Consider the following 15,486-nt stretch of genomic DNA (forward strand, 5'->3'; position numbering starts at 1 on the left):
TTGAGACACTTGACTAATATCTGGGAAAAAATGTTTCCATGCATTTAAATGCATTGGTTTTAACACAAAGAAATGTACCACCTGTTATAAGCAAAGTGCCTTAATTAATTTTTGAATAATTAGTACTAACAAAACATCACTTATTTTTTCTAAAAAATTATTTATTTGTTTTAGAAAGAGAGAGAGGGCACGTGTGCACGAGCAGTGAGGGAGGAGGAGAGGGAGAGGGAAAGAGAATCTTCAGCAGACTCCCTGCTAAGTGTGGAGCCTGAAGCAGGGCTCAATCTCAAGACCCTGAGATCATGACCTGAGCCAAAATCAAGAGTCCAATGCTTAACTTACTGAGCCACCCAGGCGCCCCTAACAAAACATCACTTAAAATGATACACAGAGTTTACATTATAAAAATTAAAATCAGAAAGCATATTTTAAAACAATATATAATTATGAGGAAGCATTAAGAAATTAAGGACTATAAAAAAATACCAATGATTGGACAAACTATGATGAAGAATTTAAGATGTCAAGAGAAGTAACCAACTTGTACTGGGCTCCTATTTTATTCTAGGCAACTGTGAAAGGCACTTTGCATATAAATGTCTCCTACATAGATAGGATGATATTTTGAAATAGTTTTATTGTCATTTTACAAACGAAAAACATTGCTTAAAAAAAATTGGGCCATTTGCCCAAGGTCACTGTAGTACAGCTGGAATGTTAACTTGGATATGTCTATCTCCAAAGTGCCTACTCCCTTTTGATATTAATTTGTCATTTCTTTAATTAGAATGGATCTTATGATGTAATTTCCTCTCAGAGAGTTATTGTGAGAGTTAACTTGAGAGAGCTTAGAAAAACAGCATAGCTCATCACAGGCTATAGCTTTCCTTTCCATCAACTTGGATTTCCACTACTGCTTGGTAAAACTGATGCACAACGAACTCCTAGTAGCCAAGAAAAGAATTGGAAAAATGGCATTTTAATGAATATGTTCCAACCAGGTAACACCAAAATGCGTTTTAGCTTTATTTAATTAATTATGATGCTTCAATGTCAAATTAGTTAGGTGCATGTTTCACATCATTATTTGAAGATAATACTGCCAACAGTCTAAATAGAAGAGTGCCCTTATTCTAGCTCACCATGGAAAAGAATAGCTAAAGATTAGATGTTCTGAAAAAAAAACTCAAATTCTTATTCTTATTTCTTTATCGAACACTATGCACTGTCCAATATTTAACTGGCATTATGATTTATCTTATTTAGTCACATAAGCATAACATTTTGCAAACAGTTCATTTTGGAGGACTCATCAAGAAATAACATTGCTCAACATTAGATATTCTATTGGGCTTTATGGCAATTACCTTAAAGTAAGGTGAGGAAAATGATTGACAGCATCTACATCAACTGTTTTCAATGCTAAAATTACCGAGGAATGTTAATATGTACAAGGAACTGAATTTATTTTTGGATTAAGCAAGATCCTCATAAAATTCCTAGCTTTTGCTATACTGATGTCACCATTTAGAACTGTTTCTCCTGAATTGGTAGCATGATGCCACCAGCTTGTACTAAAAGGAGTTGCTGAAGAAATTGTTTCTTGGTATCAATGATTTATATCTTATATAAAGACATGTGAGCAAAATATATTTCAGTTCTTAGTGACAAAAATTCACTATTTAATAAAATGCATTGACTGGCTGACTGAATGATTGATGGAATATATTTTTAATCATGCAACTGGTTGTGTTTCCTTCTTCACATATGTTAGGAAAGCATTCCAAGTAACACTTCTATTCACTATAACGATACTATATACGTTTTGTGTGCCAACCTCACTTGTAGTTTCATCTTATTTTTCATATCTTCTTTTATCATTATTCTATTTCCCTCAAATGATTATTACTTTGCAAGACGCTTAAATGAATAGAAAAAAAATCCTCCAAACATGTAAAACCACATAAAGAAAAATAAGGAAAAATATATTGCTGGTATTTTTCTTCTGACAGACTGTACAGTTCATAACATGTATTTCACTGTAAGGAAAACATTTTTTTAAGATTTTTATTTATTTGAGAGAGAGAGAGCGAGCACAAGCCGGGGGGGGGGGGCAAAGGGAGAGGGAGAAGCAGACTCCCTGCTGAGCAGGGAGCTTGACGCGACACAGGGCTCGATCCCAGAACCCTGGGATCATGACCTGAGCTAAAGGCAAAAGCTTAACTGATTGAGCCACCCAGCCACCCCTGTAAGGAGAATTTTAAGCTCCTTTATTTGAGTCTTAGAGATATTAAATGCTAGTAAATTTTGTTGGTACTTTGTTTTTTCCCCCAAAATACTATTGAGGTATATCTAAAGAACATCACTGCTAAAATCTTGCATGATTCAATTTGTGGCAAAAACACCATACATGAATAAGAGAGTAAAGAGAAATATAAAAAGTGAGAAGGGTCACAAATATATTTTTTAATTTATCAAGGTATAAAAGATAGCATCTCCTATTTTTTTAATCAAAACTGTGTTTGGTCATGTATGCATTATAAGTGATTTATTAAGTAAAAAGCAATAAATACAATATTTTACCACAGGGGAAATGAATGTCTTGCATTACACAAATTGATAATCCGGTATTTGAAACACAATGCATATTAATTATTTATTGAAAATATTATCCAGAAAAGTCATTTAAGCATTTATTCAAGAAAAATATGATTAAAGACATCTGGAAGTCTTATCCATAGGATTTTTAATCTAAAAGCTTAGCTTTTATATTAGAATTTGCAAAGATAAAATTAGTTAATGCCAAGCTCAAAAGTAAATTATTCAGAATAGTTGCTTTTATTTTTTGTCCCCAAGGCAAGTCTCCTTTTGAGAACTCACTTTGAATTCATATACCTTTCCCTCACTGAAATTGTCCTTTCTTACTTTCATTAATAATAATAATATCCACTTACTGTACCATAAAACAGATATTCATTTGTACTATATTATTTGTACTACCTCTCCCTTTAGAAAAGGAATGTGTTAATTTAGGACTCCATAGATACATTTACATATTAAAAGGATTTGTGGAACTGTACTCAAATTGTCCACTGCACTGGTCAAAAACAAACTTTAAAACCTAACTGTAAATGTACAATTCCCCTTTAAGATGAAAATACAGATAGCAAAGAATTTAAAAAAAGCATATTAAAAGATTTCCAAAATTGTTATGACCACAATAATCAACAGCTATCTCTGCCAAGGTAGGTATGGTCATAAGTGCAAAATTTTTAACAACATGATGAAATACCTAGATACACATCCAATTGTGCAAGTAGGTGGACATTTCTATGACAAACACCTTGAGCCACACAACTCGAATTGTTTTTTTTTTCTGCTTTGTTTGTGCTATTCTGATATTTTAATTGCCTAGTTGATATACTTTAGCTCATATCCCTTATACTGCAAGTAGTACATAACTAACAATGATGCATATTATATGAATATTAACTATGTACACTTACTATGCATTCTATGTCCATTAGCATGTCTCTTCATATGTTAAATGACTCAAAATGAGCAATGTCCAATGTATACATGTTGAAGGAAATGTGAGGAAATTTTTTTTAATTTCATAGTTTCAAACACTGTATATAGTAAAATAGATCTCCTAATTAAAGGTCTTTGATTTTTCTATAGAAAAAAATAGAATGATTGAACTTTACTAATTTTTGTTTTATTTTTAATCCATTTTTATTCACTACATACATGGCCAAAGATTTCTAGCTATGTTTTAAATAAAAGCACATTAACAGAGAACAATTGAGCATCTTCTATATGCAAATGACTATGATAAAAAGGACAGGAGAAATTCTACACTTTCTATACATGGTTATTTCTTCAATCTCTGCAAATTTAACCATTAATAATTATATGTTAAACTGAATAAAATTTATAAACATCACACATGACAATTACTAGATATATATGACTAAATATTTTCAAAACAAAAATATTTCTCTGGGCTTTTATAAAAATCACCTTGGCCATTATATTAAGCCTTACTGTAAAATGCTATAAATCTTTGCCTTAATAAGACTCTAGAACCAAAAATTAAAATGTTTTGCCCTAACAAACTTTTTTTGAACCCTCAAATGATTTTTAGTAATGTAAGTAATAGAATTTAATGGTATCATTACTTTAGTTTTCAGACTTTTGAAAATCACTTCTATTTAAATCATTTTAAAATGGTTAGCATTAATGAGCTTTTTATCAATATCAATTATCAATAATGAGCTTCTTATATTTTGAGAAGACCTTTAATTATGTTGCTTAATAAAAATATAAATTGCATAAAACCTATTCAACCAGAAATTCTTCTTTCTGAGCTAATGTCCATAAACAGATAGTTGTGACTTTTTTCAAACCCTATAATGTGTCATCCAAAGTGAAATAGGTTTTCAAAAGACATTTTATTAGGTAACATTAAACAAACCCAAGTCACTCTAAGGAATATTTCATTTATCAGAATTGTACTTCAGGCAAAGTGAGATCATTTACCTCATGAAAAATTTGGTTAACTCAGTTGATTCAAGAGGTATTCCAGTTTTGGCTTCAACCAAACTACCTATATCCTGAAGTAGACTCAGGAGATTTACAGTTTTTAGTATATCATCTTTTTCCTTACTCTAAACTAATGAAGTACATAGCACCCATTACTTTATAAAAAATGAAATTAAAGTTTAAAAATGCTTGGTTTTGTTCCCAAGCAAATAAATTGAGCTAGGTCTAAATTTATATCTTTAAGTCACCCTTTGCTCTTCATCATGATTGCCTACCAAACATAACTGAGATTGCTACATTATAATTCTTTAAATTATTACCTGGTTTTATTTTTTATTGTGAATATCTTTAAAAATGCAAAAACCAGAAAATATTACAATTAATGAACGAACCTTTCACCCCAAACACCTAGTGCTCAGCTTTGAAAATTTTCAACAACTTTTCAATTTTGTTCATCCATTCCCTCTTCCATATTTGTTGGTAAAGTAAACCTCATATATTATATTGCTTCAACCACAAGCCTCTCTCTAAAGTTTTCTTTAAAAAAAAAAGACATTCAATACCCAACAAAATAAATAATTCTGTAATAATTTAGTCATTTCTCAAATTTCTGTGACTGACCCAGAAATATATTTTTATACTGTTTTAATTTTTTCAGTAAGTGTGCCAACAAAGATGTCACACTGCATTTGCCTCTTTTAATCTATAATACCCCTCCCCTCTTTATCATGTCAATTACTTGTTTAAGGAACCAGACTGTTATCCTGTAAAACTCCTCACATTCTTATTTGGTTGCTGGATTCCCTCTCTCCTCATCCCAGTATTTCCTGTAAAATCACAATTTAATCAAGAGAATTGAATAAATTTAAGTACTTGTAAGTAGGAGTGGTGGTGCTGTGTACTTCTCTGGGCATTGCATTAAGAGGGAAAAAATGTTTAGTTGTTACAATTTTAGTGATGTCAGTGATTAGTGGATTTACATATTGCCAGTCTAAACCAAAATTGCAAAGTTCTCCATCAACAACACACCCTATACAAAGCAGCTATACAAAATAATGTATGCCTCCAGTATTTAGGATTAAATATCTAGACGTTGGATATTTCAATCTAAAGGTAAATGCATGTATAGCTTTGCTAAATATTGACAATTTCCCTCCAAAAGGGTGTACATTCTCACTATATGTAATTCTTCTAAGATAAATACACATGAATGATAAAATTGTATAATGTATCTCTATAAAGGTGAGAAAAAAATCTGCATTTTTAAAACACTATCTGTCAAATCAACTGCAGCAAGAATGTTTTAAAAAATGATTGTCCTAAATTTGTATTCAACCAGAAAAAACTTTCAAGTAGCTTCTTTGGATATTAGCCTACAATATAGAGTAGTAAAATATAAACATTGTAAAATGTAAAATATAAACATGGCCTTCTTTCACAATTTTTAATGTGACATTATCTATAACATAAAAATACTGCATGAACAAAAAATCATTATAAAATATTGGAACTGGACATAACCTTAGAGATTATGTCTAATTCTTAAAAGTTAAAAATATGGATGCTAAAATCCAACAGGTTGATTTTCTCAAATATACGCAGTAAGACCAAGATTTTTTTTTAAGATTTTATTTATTTATTTGACAGTGAGAGAGGGAACACAAGCGGGGGGGGGGGTGTGAGAGGGAGAAGCAGGCTTCCCGCTGAACAGGGAGTCCAATGGAGGGCTCTATCCCAGGACCCTGGGATCATGACCTGAGCCAAAGGCAGACACTTAATGACTGGGCCACCCGGGCACCCCAAGACCAAGATTTTAAAGCTCCAGTTTAGTATTTTTTGAGAGAAAGAAGGAAATGGAGAGAAAGAGAGTGATGGGGGGGGAGAGGCAGAGGGAGAAGGAGAGAGAATCTTAAGCAGGCTCCACACCCAGCATGGAGCCCGATGTGAGGCTTGACCCCACGACCCTGAGATCATGACCAGAGCCAAAATCAAGAGTTGGACACTTAACCAACTTAACCAACTGAGACACCCAGGCACCTTCATATTATTTCTACTTTAATTTGAAAATGACTATTAAAGATGTACATATAAGAAAAAAAAAGTAAGTAACAGTTTGTCTTTGTACCCAAATATCTAAATATGAATAAATAATTAATCCCTATAACCTACTTTAACAGGAGTAATTTTGGTATTTGATGATATGACAATGTATCCTTTAATATAAATTTAAACTATTACAAATATAATGGGCTCCCTTCTTCACTCATTCAACAAGAATTTACTTATACTATAAGTATGTGTTTATGTGTTCACGAGTATGTGTTTGTGGTTGTTATTGGCAATTATTAATTTTGAGGTCAACCTTATTGCATTAACATTAACCTGTGCGGCTATTATTGAAGCAGTTAAGATTTTTAAGAGTATACCTTGATATACAAAACCTCCACTTGGTTATATAAAATAAATGAAAAATGGCATTGTAATGGTTTTTTTCTTCTTTCAAAAAGAGAAATATTAACTTTTCCACTATGTGTTAAATTACAATTTCCTTCTTTGAAATGCCTTTATAGGTTAATTTTTCCCTATTTTATAGTTGTCTTCCAACTGGATTTATATTTCCATATTAGATTTTAAGATCACCAGAATCATGTGTCAATGGTACCTAGCTACAAACTGGAGATGGAAAAGACTGAATGCATCCTAAACAATATAAAGTTTATCAATGAAAGCTAAATGATTAGGATCAGAGTTGTATGATGTCGTGCATTTATTTAACACTTGCCCGAAGGATGAAGATTCTGTTCCTCCAAAAACTCTAGATCAAGCATTAGATCATCTTCATCCAGTTCACAAGATCCCAAATTATTCAAAACATCCTAAAGGAAAAGCAAAATCAATAGTTAGAGACCAAACCACTGAGAAATTGAGGAAATATCTACATACAGATGCCATGAAGCAAAAAAAGAACTCAAAATTAGAAATGAAAAGTTTTAGCTGAATCCCAGAAATTATTTGACCATCCCATGGGCTTTAACATTATCTGTCCAATAAAATATTACAAGAATTATTATAAAAATCTTAACTTCCACTAAAACTGCTAAAGAGGATATAAAGGTTTTTTCAAGTTTATAGAAGTCTGTGAACTGAAACCTTATTTTTTTATATTTATCTTTCAAATCTGACAACTTTCTTCTGACACATTTAATGAATTCTCAAACAAATTTTGTATACAGTGCCAACTGTGAGATATTAAGCGAATATCCAGTTAAACATTTCCCAATGTTTAAGATTAGGAAGGATGAACAGAAGAAATAAGCATCAATTAGATTAAAAATTAATTATTGACTTTCATAAACATCAGAGCTAGATTACATTTTTCCCTTCCCTTCCCTCCCCTTCCCTCCCTTCCCTCCCCTCCCCTCCCCTTCCCTTCCTTCTTTCAGAGAGCAAATAGCAAAATAAACCAGAAGGGTATATTGAGAAGTCGAGGGGAAACAGTGATGTGCAGAGGTAGGAATTCTTGAAGGAGGAATAAGGTCCTAATTTGTGTATTTGTGTATATAGATAGGGTGGTAACTATATTAAGAAAAAGCAATAATTTAACATTTAGAGACTAGATTGAAATAACAAAAGTACATTTTTGTACATGATGCTACATGTACATGATGCTGCATGTAGTAAATGACACTGTATCTTAGACCACTTACCCTATTGATGTGAATGTTACCATAATTATTTATGTTTACAGAACTAAATATTCATTTTAAAAAGCCCAGTGATATTGTCAATTGGAAACTGAACACCTTAGTTCTAGGAATTGAAAGTAAGGACACTGTGGGGGAAAAAAAAAGAAAGGACACTGTGACTTTTAAATAAATTATTCTCACTGTAAAAAAAATAGAATTAAACATTACTAAACTTTAAAATCATGTGGTAGCTGTGAATAGAACACAATAGTTTCAAAGGTAAAAAAATATCCCCAAGTCTAAGGGATTCTTTCTACTAATGAAAGTTACAAATAGTCATTATCTCATTGTATTATATTATATTGAATTAATTACAAGGTAACTAGTAATTTAAACTATAAAAAAAATCAACTGTTTACTGGCAGTTTTATGATACACTGTGGCAGGAATAGCCTAAGTTGCATATTTACATAGCATCAAAAGATGTTATAAAATATAGGCAACAAAAGATAAACTGCCATCCTCGAAAATGCAAAATAGAATATTAAAGCAAGAAAAGAAGCATAATTCAAGTTGAATGTGGAAAAGAAAGAGTTTAGAAAAGGGAGGTTTGGTAAAGTCACTATTATTAGTGTCTATTAAGTGCTATCCAAATGAGAAAATCTTAACCTGGAAGTCAAGAATACTTCGTTAAAAAAAAATGTTTTATAGTGAAAATGTACTATTTTATCCAGCTTCAAATTAGTCTAAGTAATTTTAGTCTTATATTTAGAATTTCATTGGCCAATATTATATTCTTGTTTTCATCCAAAATTCGTATGTTGAAGTCCTAACCCCCAGTACCTTAGAATGCGATGTGTCTGGAAAGAAGTCCCTTAAGGAAGAAATTATATTTAAATAAAGTTGCATGAGTGGGTCCCAATCCAATACTAATGTTCTTCTAAGAAGAGGATACTAGGACACCAGCAACATGGACAGGGGGGTAATGATGTGAGAACACAGCAAGCAGGCAGCCATTTGCAAGCCACAGAGAGAGGATTCAGGAGAAATCAAATCTGCCTACACTGTGATCTTGGACTTCAGCTTCCGGAACTATAAGAAAATAAATTTCTATTGTTTAAGCCACCTACTCTGTGGTATTTTGTTATGCTAGCCCCAGCAAACTAATACACTCAACAACATTTAGAAAGCAATGAAGGTTGGAACAAAGGAAGAAAGGAAATAAATGAGTACCAGGAAGATGACTATCATCTTTTTTTGTCATGCCCAGTAAGGACATCTTTTTCATTGTAGGATTCTATGGTTTTCCCTCTTCTAGTTGAAACCACCCTGCCCAACCCACCTTACTATGCTATCAGAAGAAGGTACCAGGTTCTTACATGAGCCAAACCCCCTGTCTTTGGTATATGATCCAAGATGGGCATCTTAACCAAATTTGCTGATCACAACCCTTCTGCACAAATGAGACAAGTTTCTGTTTGGTGATAGATATTACAAGATGTAAAATGACATCGTCACTGAGGCCTTGGATTTCATCATATAGTTAAGACCAGTCTAAGTCTACCTGAAAAATAAAATGTCATAGTAGCAGGACTTCTGGTTCCTGGTTCTAACAATTCCAGAGGTCCAAAGGCATTCATGATCTTTTCAAGGTTGAATTTTGAATTTTTACATTAATACATCCAAAAAAGCTTGAAAAAATAAATTCAAAAAAAGATTTATTTTTTTAACAAGGAAATATTTAAAAACCCTGCCACTGATACTCCTACATTTAATTTAAGAAAGTAACACCAAGAAACTAAACAAATTAAATTTGGAAAACTTACTGCACTGTTTCCATTTTCTTCTCATTTTGCAGGTGACCCTTGACATTTGGATTAGGATGGGTCCATTGACCACCAATCTAGATGAATTGTTCTTAAATCTACTAATTCTAATTGTTTTGTTATCTTGCTTAAAAAGCACTTTCCTGTTAGTGTAGTGGGGTCTTTGAATCTGGTAAAACCTCATAGTAAAAGGGGAGAAAATGCAGCAACAAAGAAAATCAATATGAACTCATAAACCTAAAAATAGTATCTTCTCCAGATCTCTCCTTAAAAGAGACCAGTAGCAGTAACAGTACTTTTGGCCTCAGCCAGAACGTAAGGGCAATCCAGATACTTCCTGCCCAATATCCACCAACAAAAAAGAACCAGAGCTCCTTGGGGAAAGGGGAAAAAAAGCAAGAAAACAAACAATGTTTCTGTGTCATCCTTCTGTTGCCAGAAAACAAGTTTCATCTTAAAAAAAAAAAAAAGTCAGAGGCAGTTTTGAAAAGCTAAGGAAGCCTAAATGGCTTTTCCCTGGCTAATCTCTGATATATGAACACGAAAAAGAAAAATTATGGCTAGATTAAACAGCTTGAGTCTGCTGAAGGCTAAGAGTTCATAGTACTCAAATAGAAATGTTGACGTGAAGGATATGAAGAGGCGCTCATACTGGGTGTCATTCATAAGTGATGAATCACTAAATTCTACTAGTGAAACCAGTATTACCATATGTTAACTAACGAATTTAAATAAAAACTTTAAACAAAAAAATAGAGGTGCTCATACAAAAAAAAACACAAAGGGTAAAATTTCTTTAATTTCTATTGTGTTCCAATAAATAGTTAATATATTTTGTTTTTCTAACTGTATGTTTATAATAAGATGACATATATTTCTTTCCATTTGTTTTAAGGAGAGACCTGTAAACATCAAAGTAGCAGCATCAAAAGTAATTCTGTACCAGGAATAGAAAATATTGATCAGTTCTGATGGGTCACACATAATAACCAAATGGAAAAGGAGTCCAGCAGTTAATTAACACTAATGATCATACCCTATATCTAACAGGGCACAACTGTGTGTTTCAAACATTTGATAAATTAGTGGAATATCTAGAAGTGGTAACTAAGCAGAAATAGTCTCTCATCTCCTATAAGATAAAAAGTTGGATAGCTCTACATAATAAAGATGTAATAATGAAAGTGCATGAGTTTTTAATAATGTCCATACACCAGAACTATATATCATAATAACAGGGAAACTGTTTTGTAACACAATTTGGATTTAAAAAAATAAACCATTTTGAGAGGAAACACCAGTATTTCACAAAATTAAAAGCTAGGCTTGAACTTAAATAAATAAGTAAAGGCATAAGGGCATATAACAAGTAGATTTTAATTGTAAAAATAAAGTCCAACCTGATGGCCAGTATCCTCAATCTGAAGATCTCTGAATGTATAGCAAATTCCAATGACTAGACAAAAATTTTCTAATTAAAAACCCAGAATGTGCATGTTTAAGAGATGACTTTTCTTTTAATTCTAGCATGGTTATTAAATCTTAGCAAAATCTCAGAAAGCTTTGAAATAGTTTCAGATATCTTTGAAATCCTAGGGAAATATGAAAATTTCCATGTCAACAAAGTGTAATAAGAATAAAGATAAAAAGAAATGTAAATTCCTAGTATCACCATATTAGTAACCAGTTTTAAGGTAAGCATATGATAGTCTGTGGGATTAATGTAATATGTGTATTTTTTTCTTTAAAAATGGCCAAAGCATTTAATACAAATTGTCATGTTATAATACTTTAGGAAGAATTTGATTATATAAAATTTGAACCAATGTTTAAAGGCCATGGAAAATTTAATTTAATCCATATCCTAATTTATTGGTATGTAACATTTGTATGGATATTTTGAAAAGAATTGGTTAATTGTAATGAAATACTATTTACTAAATTCATAATATTAATAAATTGGATATTAAATCAAGTACAATTACTACTAAGTATTCTCTAAGTAGACATTTAAAAATCTATCAGTAACACTGAATACTCATGTAATCTCCCAAATGACTTAGACCCATTAAAAGTAAACTAAAAAGTTATTAATGTAATAATTCAAAAATTAATCTTCTAAACCCTAGGGATATAACAATGAACCTAACAGAGCATGTTTTCTACACAGACCTTACAGATAACTGTATTCTAGTAAAGAAATACCGTTTTATATAAACAAAGTATTTTTTTAAATAAATCAATCTCCTGTATTTGGTTAGTGTGGAGCAATTCTCCATAGCCTGGTTGCTATTGGCTAAAATAGTAAAATTGAATTTCTGAAGCTACTAGGTTGAAAAAACAAGCTCTGATCACTCAATTAATATGTAACCATTCCATAAAACCCATTCTAAAATAACCTTTTAGCATTACTTCTTTATTGCAATAAAGATAATAATTATGATCCTGCTAAAAATAAAGGAAGTGGAGACATGTCACCATACAAGGAAGCATTGCTTTAAAAAGAAAGAATTCTATCAAAGGAGATTATTAAATTATTAAAACATTCTTTAATTCTGAGATTACAAAGATGTTATTAATTGTATATTTATACTGCTCTACTTTAGTCAAAGGATTATCCAAATAGGCTTAACTTATCCAAAAGGCGACATATGGCATCCTATCTGGACTTACATAGTTGTTTATGAAATATGTAATTAACATAGTAGAAATGCTCTGATCATTACATGATCTAAAAGTGAAGAGATACTATTCAAATTAATAGGAGATAGTCAATCTGGTCTGCATTCTTCTTTTAGTCATTCTACATTATAATCAGGGGCGGCTAGGATATATGTATCGTTTTCCAATACTCTAATCATTATGATAGAATTACCTTCACCTTTCAACATGGCAGCTGTGAAACATTTCCAAACACAGCTTGCTCTTTGCTAGGTACTGATTTACTGTATGGATTTATGTAGCTCAAAATATATTTTTAATAAATATTTTCAGAAATATGTCTTAGTTCTATCACCCCTTATTCATAAGACTTCCCACAAGTCCAAAAACATACATTTTGCAAATATGAATGATGATCTTATGTTTTTCATTAAAATAATATATTGTCATTATAAATATGTGCAAAGGAGAATATTGTGTTTAATTATCATGTGTCTCCTGTTGGTGGGAATGCAAGTTGGTGCAGCCACTCTGGAAAACAATTTGGAGGTTCCTCAAAAAGTTGAAAATAGAGCTACCCTACAACCCAGCAATTGCACTACTTGGTATTTACCCCAAAGATACAAATGCTGTGATCCAAAGGGGCACCTGCACCTCAATATTTATAGCAGCAATGTCCACAATAGTCAAACTATGGAAAGAACCCAGATGTCCAACAGCAGACGAACGGATAAAGAAGACGCGGTATATATATATGTTTTATACGTATACATATACATACGCATATACATACATATATACAATGGAATACTACTCAGCCATCAAAAATGAAATCTTGCCATTTGCAATGATATGGATGGAACTAGAGGGTATTACGCTAAGCAAAATAAGTCAATTAGAGAAAGACAGTTATCAGATGATCTCACTCATGTGGAATTTAAAAAACAAAACAGAGGATAATAGGGGAAGGGAGTTAAAAATAAAACAAGACGAAATCAGAGAGGGAAATAAAACATAAGAGACTCTTTTTTTTTTTTTCTGGGGCAAAAGTCCATACATTTTTAATTGTATTAAATCGTCCACATTGCCCTTAAACGTAAGAGACTCTTTTTTTTTTTATTAAAGATTTTATTTATTTATTTGACAGAGAGAGACACAGGGAGAGAGGGAACACAAGCAGGGGGAGTGAGAGAGGGAGAAGCAGGCTTCCTGCTGAGCAGGGAGCCCGATGTGGGGCTCGATCCCAGGACCCTGGGACCATGACCTGAGCCGAAGGCAGACGCTTAACGACTGAGCCACCCAGGCGCCCCTAAACGTAAGAGACTCTTAATCATAGGAAACAAACTGAGGGTTGTTGGAGGGAAAGGAGTGAGGAATGGGGTAAATGGGCGATGAACATTAGGAGGGCACATGATGTAATGAGCACTGGGTGTTATATAAGACTGATGAATCACTGAACTCTACCTCTGAAACTAATAATACACTGTATGTTAATTAATCAAATTTAAATTAAAAAATTATCATGTCTCTTTGTATTTAAATATGAAATATTTAGCAAAATGAGATTCTTAAAGCTATGCCCAGAGTTGCTAATTTGTCCCTTTATAATAATAAAAGATAAACAGTTCTGTAAATACTAAAATAACAAAACAAATATCATGTTTTAATATTTCATATTTCAATATTTTTTAGGAAAGTTAACATTTATATGGATTCAACTAACCACAAATTTTATGGATTTTTTTTTTAAAGATTTTATTTATTTGACAGAGAGAGACACAGCAAGAGAGGGAACACGAGCAGGGGGAGTGGGAGAGGGAGAAGCAGACTTCCCGCCAAGCAGGGGGCCCAATGCGGGGCTCGAGCCCAGGACCCTGGGACCATGACCTGAGCCAAAGGCAGATACCTAATGACTGAGCCACCCAGGTGCCCCAAATTTTATGGATCTTAAACCAATATCTGAATTCACACAAAATTTAAAATAAACTGTGAACATTTTAATTTTAATCTATACAAGGAAATAAAGTTAATTTTATTATTAAGTAATAAAAATAGGAAACCAGCAAGTGTGAATATATTACATAATTAGCAAACTTCATAAATAAAAATTAAAATGTAATAATTGCTGTTAATTTAAAAATGCATATTTTTACAAAGAACAAGCTGATGGTTGCCAGAGGAAAGGGGAGTGGGAGATACAGGCTTCCAGTTATAGAATGAATAAGTCACAGGAATAAAAGGTACAGCATAGGGAATATAGTCAATGGCACTGTAATACCACTGTATGGGGATGGATAGTGGCTACACTTATGGTGAGAGCAGCATAATGCAAAGAGAATTTGAATCACTATGTTGTACACCTGAGACTAATGCAACATTGTATATCAACTATACTCAATTTAAAAATTTTAAATTTAACAATTTAAAATGCTTATTTTTTCTTAGCATCATTTAAAATAAGGAAAAGAAAACATGGTATCTATTTTCATGACAAAGTAGAACCAAATGTCACTGATACCATCTCCTTGATTCTAAACCTGACTGTATCATTTTGTGCCATTGTCAAAGAAGCAACACAATAAAATAATCTTTATCAAATAGTTTTATCCCCAACAAAAGCAACATTTGTTCAATAAAATACTACAGTTACACCATGTGTAACTGGCTAGAGATGAACATGGTAATGTGAAAAAGAACGATCTAACAATTAGAATATTTGAAATTCTAACACTACATCAAAAATAATGATGTACCATATGTTGACTAGC

The 15,486-nt window shown here is 32.2% G+C and overlaps 1 protein-coding gene across 1 annotated transcript in view; it reads right to left on the reverse strand.

Moving 5' to 3' along the window:
• The window catches only part of CCSER1 (coiled-coil serine rich protein 1), a 723,573-nt gene that overhangs the window by 471,362 nt on the left and 236,725 nt on the right, over positions 1-15,486 (reverse strand). Inside the window, exon 4 of the mRNA XM_028117742.2 lies at positions 7,328-7,421. Within this exon, the coding sequence (XP_027973543.1) occupies positions 7,328-7,421 (94 nt within the window). The remainder of the gene's footprint in view (positions 1-7,327; positions 7,422-15,486) is intronic.

Source organism: Eumetopias jubatus, unplaced genomic scaffold, assembly GCF_037043125.1.
Source record: "Eumetopias jubatus isolate StellerSeaLion01/CBP00866 unplaced genomic scaffold, mEumJub1_p1.0 scaffold_2, whole genome shotgun sequence".
In the NCBI taxonomy this organism is placed as follows: Eukaryota; Metazoa; Chordata; class Mammalia; order Carnivora; family Otariidae; genus Eumetopias; species Eumetopias jubatus.